The 20,973-nt window shown below is 37.9% G+C and overlaps 1 protein-coding gene across 2 annotated transcripts in view; it reads right to left on the minus strand.

The window, feature by feature from the left end:
* Positions 1–20,973, minus strand: part of CDKL5 (cyclin dependent kinase like 5) — a 182,882-nt gene that overhangs the window by 125,188 nt on the left and 36,721 nt on the right. For both annotated transcript variants that reach the window (XM_060001857.1, XM_060001856.1), the window contains one exon: positions 676–905. In XM_060001857.1, the coding sequence (XP_059857840.1) occupies positions 676–739 (64 nt within the window). In that variant the 5' untranslated portion in view covers positions 740–905. The remainder of the gene's footprint in view (positions 1–675; positions 906–20,973) is intronic.

A 20,973-nucleotide genomic window follows, 5' to 3' on the forward strand; every position in this document is an offset into this window, starting at 1 on the left:
TTAAAAAATGACCAAATTGGGCTTCCCTGGTGGCACAGTGGTTGAGAGTCCGCCTGCCAATGCAGGGGACACAGGTTCGTGCCCCGGTCCGGGAGGATCCCACGTGCCGCGGAGCGGCTGGGCCCGTGAGCCATGGCCGCTGAGCCTGCGCGTCCGGAGCCTGTGCTCCACAACGGGAGAGGCCACAACAGTGAGAGGCCCGCATACGGGAAAAAAAAACAAAAACAAGACCAAATGGTGTGGTTCAGAATTTATAAAATGTGGTTTGTTATTCTCAAAGACAAATAGAAGTTATTTATTCATTTATTTATCATGTATTAAGGAAAATTTGACATACAAATTTTAAGTTAGTCAAAATAAGCCTAGCTGACATAAAAAGTAAATGTAACCAAAAAAATGTAGACTAAAGAAATCATGATTGCTAATGAAAAGAATGAAATGAAGGCAGCCTTAAGAAATCTGATTTCTTAAACTTTAAAGGATTTTTAAATGTTATTAACGTTCAATTGGAGAATAAGACCCAAATAGTTTAAGAGTAATTTTACTTTTAATATTTTACTCTTAGGCACATATGTGAATTGATAAAGGTTAAGTTAACAGAATCTGAATTAATAACTTTTTTGGTGGTAGGTATAATTGTACATTGCTCAAAAACTCAAGGAATGCTAAACTTACCTTCACCTACAACCCCAAGGATCTCAAATTTATTCATCACATTACCAATGTTAGGAATCTTCATGAAGACAAACTCCTCTTTTGATGCAAGCCACAGAACATGGCACCAAAAAAGAACTTCTAAGAAAGTTGTACAGTAAGTAGAACAAAAAATGTCCAAAGGAAGAAATTCTCACAGGTTGGCAGGAACTTTCACATATTTGTCCTAATGTGAAGTATTAAATGATTCCCTGAAAGAATAAACACAATTAAAAGTCATAAGTTTTATTTCTCAGTACTCTAATAAACTAACCAATCTTTCTGTACAGTTCTTTTAAAACCACATTAATGTTTCATATACTACTACTACTACTACTGCTACTGCTACTGCTGCTAATAATAATAGGAGGGAAGAACCCAAAATGAAACACAAATGAAAAAATGTACCTAACTATATTTGAAATGAATAATATAACTACACTGAAGGAGGCTGGGGGAAAAGAATTAACCCCAGGTAACTTCTGAAAGCAGTATTTTAACTACATACTCTCCTTGAACTAAAGACAAAAAGAAATATAAACAAATATTATACTCAGTTATTTGTTTTTACACAGAGATATGAAACTTTTTCATGTATATTCTAGGATTGAGCAAATAAGTAAATACACTGTGGACAATGTGGGTTTGGTTTCATTCTCATAAAAGGAAGTTACAAAGATGACAAGGGGGAAAGCTTGGAAATAAGAGTTAACCATATAGGGTCAGTTCTTAATATAGACAGATGTAGAAATAGATATAAATGTGTATGTAAATATACATACACACATACATTCTTCCAAAAGGTAAAACATGAATCTAACCATAGGCAGCAACAGACAAGCCCGAACTAAGGGACATTCTACTCAATAACAGACCTGTATTCTTTAAAAACGTCTACATCATGAAAGACAAGGAACAACTGAGTAACTGTTCCAGAAAAGAAGATTAAGAGTCATGATAACTAAATATAATGCATGATCCTGGATTGGACCCTAGACAAGAAAAAAAATTTTTTGCTATAAAGGGTAACTGATAAAATTTAAATGTCTACAGATTAGATAGTAATATTGTAACAATGATAATTTTTTTTGTTTTGACAATAGTAAGGTGGTTACATAAAACAATGCTCTTGTTTTAAGAAATGACAAGATGGATGAAGGTGTTCAAAAGGTACAAACTTCTAGTAATAAAATGAACAAGTCCTAGGGATGCAATGTACAGCATGGTGACTATAGTTAATAATACTGTATTGTATATTTGAAAGTTGCTAAGAGAATAAATCTTAAAAGTTCTCATCACAAGAAAAAAATATGTTCCTATGTGTGGTGATGGATGTCAACTAGACTTACTGTGGTGATCATTTTGCAGTACATACAAATATCAAATCATTATGTTGTACACTTGACACCAATGTTATATGTCAATTATATTTTGATAAAATAAATAACTAAGGCATAGCCCAGATCTCTAGAATAAGAGAGTCTAATAAAAAGCTTAACCAGAAAAAAAAGAGGAAGAACACCAAAGTTTTTAGAGATAAAGCTTGCAACTTAAACCGTTCAGAAAAAAATATGTACAGTGTATGGAGGAAGAGAAAGAGAGAGAGAGAATGATAAAGCAAATACGGTAAAATATTAACATTTGGGGAATAAGGGTCAAGGGTCTAGGAAACAGGAAATCCTTTATATCATCTTTGCAACTTTAAATCTGAAATTATTTCAAAATAAGTTCTTTTGTTTCCAAAAAACCTATCTTTAAGAAGAACAGCTGTATCAATATATAATATTGGTTTAAAAGGAAGAAATAAATCTAAACCAGTAAAGAAATTTTTTTTGCTGCCTATGAAATTTGAAACTTTTAAAATATATGAGTACCCCATGTGGTGTAAAGTACCGACACGGAAAAGTGTGCCGTTCTGTACACTAATAGTAGGAATGTAAACTTTCTAAAGAGTAAAATGTCCATAATTAAATGCTTTTTAAAAGTTCATATCTTGATAAAAGTATGACAAAAACCTACAATATCATTCTTAAATGTAGAATTTTTAGATAGTCCCTTTAAAAATTAAGAACGTGAGAAGAAGTCCTACTATTAACACTTATTAACATTACTATTAAACATTTTCCTAATGGGTTCCAGACAGCTCAGTAAAATAAGAAAAAATAAATGAATAAACTATATAGGACTGGAAAGAGGAAAAGGTAATAGAATTTACAGATATTATTGTCTACATAGACAATTCAAAGGAATCTACAAATTATTAGAATTATAAGTGTTAACAAGGTAGCTAAATATAAGCTCAATATACAAATATCAACTGTATTTGTAAACATCAATATGAAACAGAAAATGTAATTTTTAAAAATCATCTTTACAATAACAAAAACGGCACTTAGGATTTAACATAAAAGACACTCAAGACCTCTATTCATATATATATATATACACACATATACACACATAACATATATAGATCACACATATATGTGTGTGCGTGTATGTATATATATATATATATGTAAACTTTATTCAAAGGCATTAAAGACGCATATCAATGAAGTTATCCCAATTTTAAGGCTAGAAAATTCAATACTATAAGAATATCAATTGTCTCCATATTAATCTATACAGTCAATGCAATTCCAATCAGAATCCCAAGAGGGTTTTCTGAGGAATTACAATAATCTGATTCTAAAATATATATGGAAGAGCAGAATTCCAAGTACAGCCAACACCCTCCCGAATAAGAAAAATAAGAAGGCTCAGCTTTGAGGGGAGGATCCGGCAAGATACTCTCTACCAAATATACTGAGGGTTAGAATTGAGCTATAGGACTTCCCTGGTGGTGCAGTGGTTAAGAATCTGCCTGCCAATGCAGAGGATTCAAGTCCTGGTCCAGGAAGATCCCACGTGCTGCGGATCACCTAAGCCCGTGCGCCACAACTACTGAAGCCCGGGCACCTAGAGTCTGTGCTCCTCAACAAGACAAGCCACCGCAATGAGAAGCCCGCGCACTGCAACGAAGAGTAGCCCCCGCTCTCTGCAACTAGAGAAAGCCCGTGCACAGCAACAAAGACCCAACGCAGCCAAAAATTAATTAATTAATTTTAAAAAAAGAATTGAGCTATAAAAATTAAAACAGGGTGGTCTTGGCACAGAGATAGACAAAATTAGCCAGTGGAACTTATATGAGAGCTCAGAAGTAGACCGTACGCCAAAATCCCTATAGCTCCAAACCCACCTCCATGTCACTTCTCTGCTCAAAACCCTCCAGGGGCCTCCCATATCATTAAGAGTGAAAGTCAAAGTCCACATAAGCCACCAGGTCTTAACCTCCTCTCTCCTCTGATGTCATCTCTGACTCTTCTCTCCCTTGGCTTGCTCCACTCCAGCCACACTGACCTCCTTCCAGCTCAATATATAACAAAGTCACAGTTGTCCCTAATGCTAAATATTTGTCACTCTAATATTTACTTTAGGTCAGATTCTTATTGTCTGATTTTTCATTCAATATTTACCAAAAAATGTTTTTGAAAAAAGGCAAGAGAAAGCAGACACTATACTTATTGTAGAAAACAACTTTAATTCAATGGAATCACAAATTTTTAAAGGATGACTGTGACATCTAGAGAAAATAATGTCACAATTTCAAAAGAAATAAACATTTATTCTATTCATTCATTTATTAAACAAAAAATTACTCACTGCCTAACATGATTCAAAGAATGGGTAAATAAGACACACGAGACAGTGGTGAACAAGATAGGCAAGGTCCTTGCCCTCATGGAGCTTCACATGTTACTGAGGGAGGAAAAAACTACAAGATTATTATCATATAGTGATACATGTTATGAAGGGAGAAAAAAGGAGTGATTACCCAGACAGACAGCCCCCTCTCTAAAAAGGTGACATTTGAGGTGAAATATCAATAACAAGAACGAGCCAGCCATATGAAGATCTAAGTCAGTCACATTCCAGGTAAAAGATGCTCAGAGTGTTTCTGAGAATAAATCATTCTTTCATTTTCTACGGTTGATTTGGAAGAACACCCAGGAAACATTTAAATATTCTACTCTCTGTCCATAATGGTATGGCTAATTTCAAAGGAAACTAGAGATAAATATTAAATTATTCCTACTAAGAGACTCAGCACCCCCAAAAGTTCTGTATGTAAGTATATATATAAAGAACATTTGGTCCCACCTATTCTCTATGGAAATCAAAACCGACTAATGAAAACTGGGAATTAGAATTTAAATGTGTGAGTAAATATATAACATAGGTGTCAAGAACGGTCTTTTAACTACCAGTATTCATACTGAGGAAAAAAATTTATGCCAAACTGGATTTAACTACCATTTTACATGAATAACGCTGATTAATTTTTTTTTTTTTTGCGGTACACGGGCCTCTCACTGTTGTGGCCTCTCCCGTTGCGGAGCACAGGCTCCGGACGCGCAGGCTCCAGACGCGCAGGCTCAGCGGCCATGGCTCACGGACCCAGCCGCTCCGCGGCATATGGGATCTTCCCGGACCAGGGCACGAACCCGTGTCCCCTGCATTGGCAGGCGGACTCTCAACCCCTGCGCCACCAGGGAAGCCCCTGATTAATTTTTTTAAGGCAGAAAAACTCAGACACTTCAGCTTCAAGTAACTAAATGACTTGGATGAAATGTCCCTTTGAGGACAAATACAAATGCTGGAGGTAATACTTTTAAAGAACAGCCTAAAAAGCCCCAAAGACTTAACAAGATTATGAAGAATTACCTGGCTGAAATCAAGGCAAAAGAATAGAACCCAGAGAGGTAATCCAAATCACCCAAAACAGTTTTAGCTCACAGACACTTGAAGGAAGATACAGAAAAAATGGGAGAAAAACAGACTTGCTCTTGAAACCTTTATAAATCCAGGGGCAAAAAGGTCAAAGGCAAAAGTGTTTCAGGGGCTTCCCTGGTGGTGCAGTGGTTGAGAGTCCGCCTGCCGATGCAGGGGACACGGGCTTGTGCCCTGGTCCGGGAAGATCCCACATGCCGCGGAGCGGCTACGCCCATGAGCCATGGCCGCTGAGCCTGCGCGTCCGGAGCCTGCCGCAACGGGAGAGGCCACAACAGTGAGAGGCCCGCGTAACGCAAAAAAAAAAAAAAAAAAAAAGGGTTTCAAAAAAAATGGTACAGATGAACCGTTTTGCAAGGCAGAAATGGAGACACAGATGTAGAGAACAAACGTATGGACACCAAGGGAGGAAAGCGGGGGGGATGAATTGGGAGATTGGGATTGAGATATATACACTAATATGTATAAAATAGATAAGTAATAAGAACCTGCTGTATATAAATAAATAAATAATTTTTAAAAAAGCGTTTCAAAAGAAGGAAGTACAATAAGCACCACTCACTTGGAGCTGCAACCCCAAAGAGCTATACTCCTTGGTAAAGGAAACCAGAAAAGAAATCAGTCCCAGGACAGACTTGAATTACAGCTTTATGTCACCTGAGTGACCTAAATAAACCTCTAAGTGTACCCTGGATTGAGGTGGTCCCACATTCAGATTGTTAGTACACAGTTGTCTGGTTGAAAGGGGTGGCGGCAGGCAGTGGGGGCAGGAGTCTGCAGGAAGGTAACATGAACCTAGGCATCACAACATTGTTACAGATAATTTCTTGTTTACATCGTGCAGTACATAATCAAAGATAACCAGATACACAAAGTAATAAGATACCATTAACAAGAACTAACAGAAATGACCAAAACAGAAAATGACCCAGAAAGACTTATAATATCAGAATTATCAGAAATAGCCTATAAGACCACTATAGGGTTGAATTAATAAAAGCCCAAGGGTTGAACATTTTGACAGAACTGGAAGGTCCAAAAGGCAGAAGAACAAACTGGAAAAATAAATTATAATTCCAGAACTGGAAAATAGAATACCACCAAGGGAACTCAACAGACAGTATAAAGAGAAAAAGTATCATGATACATAAGATTTTAAACATTTTTAAAACTTGAGCAAATGAAAATAAAAGGATAGCAAAGAACTGCAGAATATCATTTTTTCCCCAAGCACACACATAACATTTACAAAAACTGATAAAGTGCTAGGCCATAATGCGGTTCAAAGCAAATTACAAGGATTTTAATCCAAGGATGATCTCTCTCCAAAATGCAAGTATGCAAGAAATTAGTCACAAAAGAAATAACTAGGAAATATTCATGTTTAGAAATTAATACATTCTTAAAATAATCCATAAGTCAGTCAAAGAAGAAACCATAACAAACATTTAGAAGTAACAAAAATAGGGACTTCCCTGGTGGGGCACTGGTTAGGAATCCACCTGCCAATGTAGGGGACACAGGTGCGAGCCCTGGTCCGGGAAGATCCCACATGCTGCAGAGCAACTAAGCCCATGCGCCACAACTACTGAGGCTGCGCTCTAGAGCCTGCGAGCCACAACTACTGAGCCCACGTGCCACAACCACTGAAGCCCGTGCACCTAGAGCCCGTGCTCCACAACGAGAAGCCACCGCAAGGAGAAGCCCACCCACCACAACGAACAGTAGCCCCTACTCACCACAACTAGAGAAATCCTGTGTGCAGCAACGAAGACCCAACGCAGCCAAAAATAAATAAATAAATACATTTATTTTTTAAAAATTAGAAAATAAAAATTAAAAAAATACAAATTCATGGGAAGAAGCTAAAACAATGCTTAGGGAGGGAATTGAAAGCCTCATACATGCGTATATCACAAAATATAAAAAAATAAACTAAGCATCTATCTCGAGAGGTTTTAAATAAAAGAACAGCAAACTAAATCCAAAGAAAGTATAAAGAAAGAAATAATTAAGAGCAGAAATTCATGAAATAGAAAACACACAGAAATAAAGAGGTCAAAAGAGCTGGATCTTGGAAATCAACTTTGGAACTAATCAAGGACAAAAGAGAACTCAGCCCAGTCAACACATGGGATTCTAGCTTTATGCTATCCTGAGCAGAGAACCCAGCCACACCGTGCCAGACTTCTGACCTAGAGAGCTGTGAGCTAATATATGGGTGCTGTTTTAAGCCACTAAGCTTGTGGTAATTCATCACAAACAACAGAAAACTAATAAAACAGTATTATTTCATTTATATACAGTTTTAAAACAGGCAAAGTTGAATTACAAACTATATTGTCTAGGCATGCATATATAAGTGGTAAATCTATTAAAAAAATAAGTGACCAAGGAAGTGTTTCTTTTAAAAATGAGGATATTTGGACTTCCCTGGTGGCCCAGTGGTTAAGAATACTCCTGCCAATGCAGGGGACACGGGTTCGAGCCCTGGTCCGGGAAGATCCCACATGCCGTGGAGCAGCTAAGCCCGTGCACCACAACTACTGAGCCTGCGCTCTAGAGCCCGCATGCCACAACTACTGAGCCTGCACACCTACAGCCCATGCTCCACAACAAGAGAAGCCACCGCAATGAGAAGCCCGCTGACCGCAACGAAGAGTAGCCCCCACTCGCTGCAACTAGAGAAGGCCCGCGCACAGCAACAAAGACCCAACGCAGCCAAAAATAAAAGTAAATAAATAAATTTATTTTTAAAAAATAAATAATTAAAATAAAAATGAGGATATTAATTATCTCTAGGGAGGAGTTGAGATTGATAAGAGATACAAAGGAGGGCTTTCTGGGGCACTGGTAATGTTCTATTTCTTGACTTGAGTGAAAGTTAGATAGACATTCACTAAAGTGTAAATTTGTTTTACGTATTTCTATGTTGTTATATTCCACAATAAAACAAGTTTTTAAGAAGTCAGAGAGTAATTCTGATAATGACACCATACATAAATAGTTCCGTGGTCATTTATATGGAGGCAAAAGATAATTTTTATCAAAGATAAAGCATTTCAATATCATATTAACCAAAAAAGTTTACCTATCTCTCTCCAGACTCCACATATTGCCGTGTGTCTAGTGCTGGGTATCAACAACAAAACCAAAAACTCCCAGTGATGGATAACCTGGATGATGACCACACTCCAAAACCATGCCAGAGGAGGAGCTGGTGAGGAAACTGGGCAAAATAGGCCTCAATGAGAGATGACTGGCATCCCAATGTGTGAAGACTCTTTGAAAAAGAGGGAGTAGAGCAGGTGATTTGGGTTATTTCAGGGGGAATACCTAAGATCAGTGGTAGAAGTGAAAAGGAGACAGATGTCAGCTCAGTAGTGATTTGGACAATGATGAACCATCAATGGTTACTCATTCATTCTATAAATATCTTTCAGATCCTACAGTGGGCCAGCCCACCACAGATGCTTCAGGATACAGCAATGAACAACACAGACAGAGCCCCTGCTCTCATGGAGCCAATGAGGGGAGACAGACAATAAACAGACAAACACGATCATTCCAGACAGTGACAATTATTATGAAGGAAAGAAAACAGTCTTATGATAGAGAGTTTTGGAGACTGAAAAGGCGGGGTAAGTAGATAAGGTAGTCTGGGAAAGGTAGTCTGAGGAGGTAAAATTTGATCGAAATTTGTTTAATGTAAAGAAGCCAGCCATGGGAACAGGGATGTGAGAAGAGCGTTCAAGGCAGTACAGAGTCTTAGAGAGCCTGATAAATACAAGGAACAGAAAAGATCTATAATCCGAAGCACAGCACACTAGAAGGGGACCTGCAGCGGGCAGGAAGAGCCCGCTGGAAGCATTCTGGCCTGGCCGTGGTATTAAAGAGTTGTGTACTAAATTAGATGTCCTCTAAAGTCCCTTCCAACAAAAAGACTGTAAGAATCTCTCAAAAATGGTTTGAGTTTCCGATTACTAACCATTAACTTTGTAAACAAACAACAGAATGCTTTTTAAAGTGGACTTGTCTTGCACTAAGAAAGACACCTAGAATTAAGCAATCTTGTCTCTGCATTGGCAAGCAGGTACCTACAAGAACTGACAGAAATGTAAGGCTTATAATTTATTTCATAGATTATTAGTATTGAATTTAAGAGCTGCCTGAGCCTTGAATGTTTCCTCTGTTGCTGAAATTATAATCTTCATCTCAACGGTTCTTTTCTTCTTCCCAAAGAAAGTACAAAATCAGTTGAATCATGAGTTTTGTTTTTGTTTCTGGCATTGTTTTTATACATACAAATGAAAGAGCCATTTTGTCACTGAAATTGGATAGGAATGAATTTGGTACATGACAAAACTTCTGCTATAATAAGAGAGTTCGAATGGTTTGAAAGCATCTTAAAACTTGTGATCCATGTACGGAAAGAAATCATTTCCGTGGAAAGCACAGCCTTATGAAAACAACATCCTACTCTCTTGCAGAGAATTCTCCATGTTGACTCTAAGTGAGGAGATAATGCACTTCTCACTCCTATTTAGTTTTCTTCCTTCATGGGACCACCTGACGTATTTAACAGGATCTTCATTTTGCTTTATTCCCCCAATAGCGAAGAGTAATTTGATTCATCAATCCATTCTCTATAATTCAGTTTCCATTAAATCAAACTGATACTTGAGTATCATGAGTAAAATACACACAGTTTAATAGCATAAAAATTTCAAACTATGAACAAATGTAGGGATACCAAGGGGGAAGGGGGAGCAGGATGAATTGGGAGATTGAGATTGACATATACACACTGCTATACGTAAAATAGATAACTAATGAGAACCTACTGTATAGCTCAGGGAACTCTACCCATTGTTCTGTGGTGACCTAAATGGGAAGGAAATCCAAAACAGGGGGATATATGTATACATATGGCTGTTTCACTTTGCTGAAACTGACACAGCAGTGTAGAGCAACTATACTCCAATTAAGTAAATAAATAAATAAATTTTTAAAAATTTCAAACTGTGAATCATGTAGGTTGCCTCCGCACCCTTTACTCTTAGAATCCTTCCACAAGGTAGGAAATCCAGTCAATGTATCTCCTACCCAGTTACCTGATATTTCTCCCAGCACTGCCAACCCTACTAAACTCCCAGCCCTTCCTGAGTATCTGAGGGCCTCACGGTTCAGAGAGAAAAAGAGAACTAAACTGGGATCAGAGAAATTCAGAGTTCACACTAACACTGTACTATTTAAGATACACTATTGGTGTAAAAGGTTTTCAAAGCACTTGCATGAAAATGTATCAATTTTATCATGGTTTCTATGGGATAATTTGTTCTGATCTCCAAATTCTAAATAACTGAATTTAGAACAAACTTACAGAAGCTGGGAACCACCTAGATTTTGCTGGGTTGATGTGGATCAGAAAATGTGGTCTAAGTTATTGTCCTCTACTCCCAAAAAACAAAAAACGCCACCAACCAAACAAAAAACAAAACACTGACTTTCAGATGGAAAAAAAGAGAAGGAACTGAAGGCCAAGACTGCTGAAGAACACCTACAGGCTTCAAATGAATTCAAGACCATTGGCCTAGATAACATTTCATACCTGAAATGCTTTAAGACTTTGGAGGTGAGATTGCTGAATCTCAGTGGTCTTGGGAAAGCCATAGGGAAAAGATGAGAACAAAGACTGGCCTAAAGCAAATGCAGTCACATTTTTTCAGAAAGGGTAAACCAGTACATTCTTTAAACTCCACACCTGAGAACTTAAAAGTAAGCAATCATTCCATAAATATGTCTTGAGAGTTAACTATATGCCAGGCACTATGACAGTCACCGGGAATATATCGGTAAAGGAAAGACACAAAACCCCTTACCTCACGGAGTTTATCAAAGGATCACACAATAAGTGTAAAACTGCAAATGTAAGTGCTATGAAAAAGAGCTATAAGGCTCTACAAGGGCTTGTACAGAGGTTTGCCACCTAATTAGGGAGGGTTGGCTTTTCCAGAGAAAGCTTTCAGTGGGCTGAGATCTGTAGGACAATTAGGCATAAACTTACAGAGGAGGAGGGATGCACCAGGAGAAAATTATTTATGCAAAAATCCCAGGTCAGGAGGGAACATGGCCAACACAACAAACTCAAAGGTGGCAAGGGTTGGGTGGTTAATAACCCAGTACAAGGTGAGGCTGGAAAAACAGCAAGTTGTTTAAGTAGTTTTATCTGTATCATGAGACAGAGGGAACCACTAGAGGGTTTTGAACAAGAATGGGAGATGGGTTCAGGGGGTGGTATGACAATCAGATGATTTGCATTTTGAAAAGATCACACAAGCTACAGAGTAGAGAACAGCTCTGTGCCTGGAAGGGGAGCTATCAATTTGGGGGTTTAGCAACTAGGAAGCCACTGCAACCACCCAGGTGAAAGGATAAGGGCGGGATGGACTAAATTGGTACACATGAAGAGAAATGGAAAGATTTAAGATGTATTTGGAGGGGAAGCCAATACAGCTGGGGATGGATTAGAGATGGGAAGTGAGGGAAACAGAAATCAAAGATAACTTCTTGGTTTGGGGCTTGGGCTATGAGTAGGTTGCTGCTTCTTGATGCAAGGAAAACTAGAAAAGGAGCAGATTAAGGGAAGGGAAGAAATTCAGGATTCCATTTTAGGCATGTTAAGTTTGAGTTTACATATCCATAACAATGAAAAAGGCAAAACCAAAGGAAAAAGAGAAATTTAAAAATGAGTAAGAGAATCTGCAACTTACATCACAAAAAGAAAGAACCCTAAAACATAAAATGTTCCTATTGCTTGATAAGAGGGTAAGAAACCCAATTTTTAAAATGGGCAAAGTGATATGAACAAATAGTTCACAGAAGAGGAAACACAAATGGCTCTTAAACATATAAAAGGTTACTCAACTTTACATATAATAAAAACTGAAGATTAAAACTATACTGAGATACAATTTTTCAGATTAGCAAAAACCAAAACTAACGTACCATGTTGATGAGAGCATGAGGGAATTAAGCTTGCTCATATATTGCTGGTAGGAATGTATATAGATAGATAGATAGATACAACTTTTTAGAGGCCAATTTGATATCTTTCAAAACTAAAAACAAACATATTCTAATGACACAGCAATTACATTCCTAGGAATTTATCCTCAGGAAACACTCACTCACACACACACACACACACACACACACACACACACACACGATAAGCATATGCTATTCACTGCAGCATTGTGTGTAAAAGCAAAAGAATGGAAACAACCTAAATATCAAGAGGGGCCTGATTAAATGAATTATGGTACATCCATCCAGTTATTTTAAGTTAGAAATGGAAGTGAAATACTCTAATATAGCATTTCACAAATTTGAATTTTCTCGATGATTTATTTTCCAATAAATCAAAACTAAACTTAAGATTGTATTCTAACTAAATACCACTTATATCTGTTTTGTACACTGATTCTATATATATTTGAAAAAGGAGGTTTATTGCTGTTTTTTGGAAGTTTGAAAAATCTACTAATTGAAAAAGATAAAAGTACACAGTAGAGGGACTTCCCTGGTGGCACAGTGGTTAAGAATCCACCTGCCGGGCTTCCCTGGTGGCGCAGTGGTTGAGAGTCCGCCTGCTGATGCAGGGGACATGGGTTCGTGCCCCGGTCCGGGAAGATCCCACATGCTGCGGAGCGGCTGGGCCCGTGAGCCATGGCCGCTGAGCCTGCACGTCCAGAGCCTGTGCTCCACAACTGGAGAGGCCACAATAGTGAGAGGCCCACGTACCGCAAAAAAAAAAAAAAAAGAATCCACCTGCCAATGCAGGGGACACGGGTTCGAGCCCTGGTCTGGGAAGATCGCACATGCCATGGAGCAACTAGGCCTGTGCGCCACAACTACTGAGCCTGCGCTCTAGAGGCTGCGAACCACAACTACTGAGCCAGCGTGCCACAACTACTGAAGCCCACGCGCCTAGAGCCCGTGCTCCGCAACAAGAGAAGCCACTGCAAGAAGCCCGCTCACCACAACAAAGAGTAGCCCCCGCTCGCCACAACTAGAGAAATCCCGCGCGCAGCAATGAAGACCCAACACAGCCAAAAATTAATTAATTAATTAATTTAAAAAAAAATTACATGGTAGAGTTTACTGGTCCTGAAGACATCAAGTGATTTCAAACACTGTCAAATAATCTGGAAAATTCACAAAGGCTGCTTCCAGGCTAAACAATGTTAATGCTGTCACAAATTGATGTTACCAAGTTTCCAGATTCGTGGTAGACTGAAAATTACATCAGAAAGACACTAAATCCTGGGTTTCTCTCACCAAGGCAAAGTATCAGCTTTATGGTTGACCTTGACAACTTTCATTTCCTCAGTTAAAAAATAAGGATCCTCTGTTAGAAGTCCCACAGTTTCATTTCTAAACACTCAGAACCTCTCCAACTGAAAATGAGTGTCAAAATTCTCAATTAATAAATGTCAGTTAATAAAGGACCAGTATAAAACATATATAGCTTACCTTCTCTCTTTTCATTTCAGTTCCAAATCACCTACCAAGGTAAGTTTCAAGAGCAATTGAGTAAAATCGTTTTAGAACAAGGGAAGGAATGGAGTGATTACCTTTCAGCCTATTTCAGAAAAACTACAAAACCAGAATAAGTGGAATACTGCTGGCCAAACATCTGGTGATTAAGCTATTCCTGGGAGGGTCACTTATTTCAAAGAGAAAGAACAAACAGTAACAAGACAGCAGCAACTCTGCAAGGCATGAAAAAGAAGTCTGGGATATTTTCCAAATGTGTTGGGAGGAAGTTATTTTTATTTACAGAGATATTTGTGTCCTATTTAAAATACAGAAGGAACTCAAAAAAAAAAAAAAAAAAATCAAGCTAAAGATCTTGTACTTCCCCAGCTGTATGTCCTGCTAACTTTAGAAGGATAAGTAACACTACTTTGACCAAAGAACAGTCAAAATTACAAGCAATTTTATCAAGGCCATTAATTGATGAAAGCATTCAATTAAGTACAAGAGATTTGAACACATAACTAATAAATAATAAAAATTTAATATGTTAAAAGAAAAGAAAGATAGGTTCTTTCCCTCAAGGAAATTACAATTAAAAATAAAACAAAACAGGGGCTTTCCTGGTGGCACAGTGGTTGAGAGTCCGCCTGCTGATGCAGGGGACACAGGTTCACGCCCCGGTCCAGGAAGATCCCACATGCCACAGAGCGGCTGGGCCCGTGAGCCATGGCCGCTGAGCCTGCGTGTCCGGAGCCTGTGCTCCACAGCGGGAGAGGCCACAACAGTGAGAGGCCCGCGTACCGCAAAAAAAAATAAAATAAAATAAAATAAAACAAAAGAAGATACAGTTAAGAGGACTTTTAAGCTATAGCTCTCTCCCACGTACTAACTTAATAGAGCAGTCTCTTGAAGCTTTGGTTTGCTTCCATTTGTAAACTGAGGTTAAGTCACCCTGACACCAAATATGTGGCATCTTTTCCAACATCGAATCTCTAACACCTGGGTGTCCTACAATCTAACTACCCAGAGTTAACATCAGACTCCACAGATTTAAGGGCTCAGTCCCACAGACTTCCCTCACTTTAGATGCCAGTCACAAGTCCCAGGTCCCCAGGGCACCTGGGGGGTTTTCATGGAGGTTTTAGTACATAGGCATGACTGACTGAATCTGACTCGGCTAAAAAATTTGGGGGTTCCCACAAACCCTTCCTCAGGTTTGATAATTCCCTAGAATGACTCACAGAACTCAAGAAAATGCTTTACTTACCATTACTGGTTTATTATAAAGGATACAACTCAGGAACAGCCAAATCGAAGAGATGCAAAGGGCAAGTTACAGGGGGTGGAGGAAAGAGGAGCAAAGCTTCCATGACCTCCTAGGGTATATCACCTTCCCAGCACCTCCCAGCACTTCAATGTGTTCACCAACTCAGAAGCTCCCCAAAGCCTGTTGTTTAGGGGTTTTCATGGAGGTTTTAGTACATAGGCATGACTGATTGAATCACTGGCCACTGGTAACTGAACTCAATCTCTGGTCCCCTCTTCTCCCCAGAGGTAGGGGATAGGACAAGGGGGCTAAAAGTTCTAACCTTCTAATCATGGCTAGGCCTTCTGGTGACCAGGCCACATCCTGGTGTCATCTAGGGGCCTCTGCCAGAAGTCATCCATTAGCATACAAAAGACACTCATCACTCAGGAGGTTCAGGTGACATCTTGAGACAAGGTAAAGGCATTCGAGGAAAAGTTCTTGCTAAAATAGGCCAAAAAAAAAAAAAAAAAAAGAAACCAAAACACGAGGAGTGTTTGTAGAATCCAAGTCATTCAGCTTCTCTGAAATCTAGGGCACAGGTCCAGGAATGACAGGAACGAGGCAGGGACTAAATCATTAAAGGCCTTGTATGCCATGCAACAGGTATGTTTCCCTATATTTTAAGAAAGTTTTCAACTGCTGCACAAGACACTTGAAGGCTACTGCCATAGACAACAGTAAATCAAGAGCAGCCTTTTAGATGAGTACCTATCAGTATTATGTTTCAGAAAAATCACCATGGAGGCAGGAAGAGGGTTAGGGAAGAGACACTAATCAGAAAGCTACTTAAAAAAAAAAAAAAAAGAAAGCTACTGATTGATGGAGGCCAGGCAGTAAATGATGAAAATCTCAACTAAAGCAGCAGTGAGGAGAGAAAGGTGGATAGATTTGAGGTTTTTAGGAGGTGTACTCAAAAGACACAGTGCCAATTTAAAAATAGTTGATGAATGAGAAATGGAAAAGTCTAGATGATTATAAAATTTCTGCCTTGACTACTGGGCATAACTAAAACTGGGAATACAGAGGAGCATATGGAAAACAATATTACATGATTGACAATTATGGGGTCATTTAATTGTCATTTATTATGGGAAATTTTATACTGCAAAATGCAGAGATATCATGGATAGCTGAATGAATACAAAGTTGAACTTCAGATCAACAGTAAGGAATATAAGTCATACAAATTGAGAATATAAGAATCTCAAGATTTAACTTAGTTTCCAGCTTCATCAAGAATATAACCTGCTCTATGGGTATTCTCAGGCTCCATTATGAAGTCACTTCTCAGATGAATACATTATAATCACATCCTTTTAGAATCTTTAGAAAAGATGCCTTGGAAAGAGGTGAGTTCATGTAATCATGGCATTTCATCTACCCAAAGCCAAAAACTTTGGAATCATTCGGACCAAAGATTCTCAAACTATTTAGAATAATAGTCTAGTTTTTTTTTTAATCCCATGTAAATTATATTGTAAAATACAGTAAAAATGTTAAATTGCTATAAAAGTTTCTAAACTCTTACATTCAGTTTTAAAATATTTTTATACAAAAATACTTAATAAGTTTAAGACTCAATATTTTAAGTGTTAAAAGCGCCCTGACAGGGACTTCCCTGGTGGTCCAGTGGTTAAGACTCCTTGCTCCCAATGCAGAGGGCTCAGGTTCTATCCCTCATAGGGGAACTAAGATCCCGCATGCCGGAGGCGCAGCCAAAAAATAAATAAGTAAATAATGAATTTGAAAGAAAGAAACTTTATTTTAAAACAAAAATGCCCTGACAATTCATAGTCCAGACAGGAATCCACTGACTCCTACAGAAAGAAACAAATTTTAAAACACATAACCATTATTTATAGGAAAAGACCATGACTTATTCTTTTTAGACTAAAGTTGTTATATCATTTTACTAGCAAAAATTGTTAATTTCCTACTGCCTACCAAAATTCCAAATTTCTAAGGCAATGATGTCAAGGAAAATGGCTAAAGACATCTCTTTCACTCATTCATTCATTTGCTCACTCACTTATTCATTCAACAAATACCTACTGAACACCTATTAAGTAGGTTAGGGATCATCTCATCTGACCTTATTTTACAGAGGGGAAAATTTAGGCTCATAGCAGTCATGTTACTTAATCTGAAATTAACTATAACCTTTGGCAATTGCTTTCCTGTGAATTTAACTATAATTTTTGACAATCACCCACTCTTCCACTGTAAGAATCCTTGGCTCCAAAGCAACTACACCTACTAATCAACACCTAGAACATGCCTTTTCACTTTCCCATTTCTATGCCTTTGTTCCAATCATTTCCCCACCCCTGCCCCCAGTCTTTGCCAACTGAAATATTAGCCATCATTGTTTTAAAAATCAAGTAAATTATAACTTCCTCTCTGTTCAGCCTAGCTAGAAGTTATTCTCTATAAACTCTGCGTTCTTTTTTAGTTAAGATTAACAGATTCCCATGATAAAAATTCAAAAAGCCAGTCTATAAATTCTTACATACAGCACTTACATGACATTCATTACATACTTATTTAAACATTTATTGTTTGCATACATATCTATTTCCCTTAGATAAAACATAATTTCCTGGAAACTAGATACCATATCTCCACTATACCCTGTACCAGTATTTCAACTCTATTCTGCATATCAACAGAGCGAGAATAATGATCCACATTTCTAAAAGAAAGATACAGGGATAAACCACTCTAACAATTCTTAAATAATTAAGAATTGACTATGCATATTTATAACAGTAACTGATAGAGAATTAACTTGTAAACAATACTGTCAATTACTATCTGTATGTGGATTAGCCACAGTACATTGTGCTTTACAGTTCCACAGTACTAACTTAATTACTTGTGTTTTTAATTCCATACATATGATACCTAAAGCCCTCTGAAATACAAACTACCATCTTCTTCTTCAGGGAATCAGAGAATCTTAAAGCTAGAATAAACCATACCCATTCATTATAGGATTGAGGAAACAAAGCTTATATCAAAGTCTCCTAACCAGCTTCTGAGGAGGAGCTCTGCTCTAGCCTGACTGAAGGGCCCTCTCCCCATTCACAACAGAGTAGGTGGGAAAACTAGACAACTTCCTGGTTACCATGGTGCCTGCTCTTCAGTGTGGTATCATCATTTTCCTTGAAATAACTCCCACTTTACTTAATCATAGACACAGGATTCAATATTTTAAAGAAACCCATGCACATCCTGAATTTAAATATTGTTTATTGGGGCTTCCCTGGTGGCACAGTGGTTAAGAATCTGCCTGCCGATGCAGGGGACACAGGTTCGATCCCTGGGTCAGGAAGACCCCACTTGCCTGCAGCAACTAAGCCCGTGCACCACAGCTACTGAGCCTGCACGCCTAGAGCCTGTGAGCCACAACAAGAGAAGCCACCGCAGTGAGAAGCCTGTGCACCGCAATGAAGAGTAGCCCCTGCTCCCCGCAACTAGAGAAAGCTTGCACACAGCAACGAAGACCCAACACAGCCATAAATAAATATTTTTAAAAATTGTTTATTGGGCTTCCCTGGTGGCGCAGTGGTTGAGAGTTCGCCTGCCGATACAGGGGACACGGGTTCATGCCCCGGTCCGGGAAGATCCCACATGCCGCGGAGCGGCTGGGCCCAGGAGCCATGGCCGCTGAGCCTGCGCGTCTGGAGCCTGTGCTCCGCAACGGGAGAGGCCACAACAGTGAGAGGCCCGCGTATCGCAAAAAAAAAAAAAAAAAAAAATTGTTTATTATCTATTTTGAATAATGCAAACATATGCATGACTGTTAACATAAGCTAACATATCCTAATAATTTTTAAAATCAAAAGTGAATTTTATTTTAGTTTATACACTTTAATATGTCCTTCATAGAAGATGAAATAACGTTATTTCAATAATCCAAGACTAATTAAGATGATGAACAATCAGGCTGAGTGTACTGCTTGTTGGCACAAACCCTTCCTCTACCTGGACCTTTCTGTCTATTCTTCTGAGAATACTAACACATCTGGGTGTCAACCTTTATTAATTATGTGACCATGAGCAAGTTATTTAACCTCTTTAAGTCTCTTTTCTCATTCACTAAGAGGGACTGATACTACCTACTTATAGGTGAGGATTCAAGGTTATGTAAGTAGAGCCTCTGATGCACAGTAGCCATGTAATAAAAAAACAACTATTATTAGTAATTAAATAATAAGATTAATTTAACACAATAGACAGAAATAAGAAGGCTAATATCTCAAGAAAGTGGGATTTATCATCTCAGTTATGAGCCTGTGCTTAAAGAAATTCCCCAAATGAGACAAGTAATTTATGTCAAGACCCATAAGGAATAATAGATTCATGAAATGTCATTAGCATTTTAAGAGCAATATTTTTATTAAAGTAAATAAAACATTTTTAAAGCAGGCAATATTTTAGTCTTGCCAGTTCTGATGACAATTAAATTACCTGCAAAGCACTGTTATTTTATTAAGTTGAAACAATATCATTGGAAAATTTTCTACTCAGCCTAAACAATTTAGAACCATGCTAAATCTAGAACCACTTCTAAAATTTCATTGCACTATCAACATTACTGATAATTTACAGAGTCTTGTAAGCAAAGAAACCTTCAACTTACTTTATAAAATAAATCATCTTCTGTTGTACCAAGACAGAAAACAAGAACTGACAAATCAAAGAGCCATCTATAAGCAGAATTGCTGAGGTATATTTGTAAAGCATTTATTTGATGTGGAGGAAAGCAAAGGCACTTCAATTACCTTTAGCCCTATAAGATTTCATGAAAGAAACCACAGAAACAAGACACACACAAAGTACAGTCAGAGGACTACAAATGGGAAGTATTCTTCCTGAGCTATGGAAAATAAAATGAGGCTTCATTTTCAAAAGATAAAATACAGAGAGAAGAGGTGAGTTACTGAATCTAAACTCCAAAAAAAGTGTTATCAATTAATTACTATCAAAGAGTAAAGAAAACATGATGGAGGTAAGTGAAGATTATTATTTAGAACTAAGGGAAGGGATAAACTGGAAGACTGGGATTGACACATACACACTACTCTATATAAAACAGATAACTAATAAGGACCTACTGTATAGCACAGGGAACTGTACTCAATACTCTGTAATGGCCTATATGGGAAAAGAATCTAAGAGTGGATATGTGTATATGCATGACTGATTCACTTTGCTGTAGAGCAGAAACTATCACAACATTGTAAATCAACTATACTGCAATAAAAATTAATTTTTAAATTAATTTCTAAGTTATACAATTATAAAATATTCTAAGACTATGTCTGAGAGGTACATCTAACTCTCCAGAATACTTCAGTCGTTATCAGTGAATGTTCTTAAAAGAAATTAGAAGAGATTCTCCAACTCTAGAGAAGAAAAAAAGGAAAATTAAATGGGAAATAGACAAATGAACCCCCACCCCATTATGGACTGTAGGAAGGAGATAAATGAAAACGATTTTCAGCACTTTCTATCTTTCATCATGTCCTTACTCCCCTACCCTGTCAGATCATCCATTAAAAAAAATCAACTAGAAAGTGTTACACGTG

This window comes from Delphinus delphis, chromosome X, assembly GCF_949987515.2.
Source record: "Delphinus delphis chromosome X, mDelDel1.2, whole genome shotgun sequence".
In the NCBI taxonomy this organism is placed as follows: domain Eukaryota; kingdom Metazoa; phylum Chordata; class Mammalia; order Artiodactyla; family Delphinidae; genus Delphinus; species Delphinus delphis.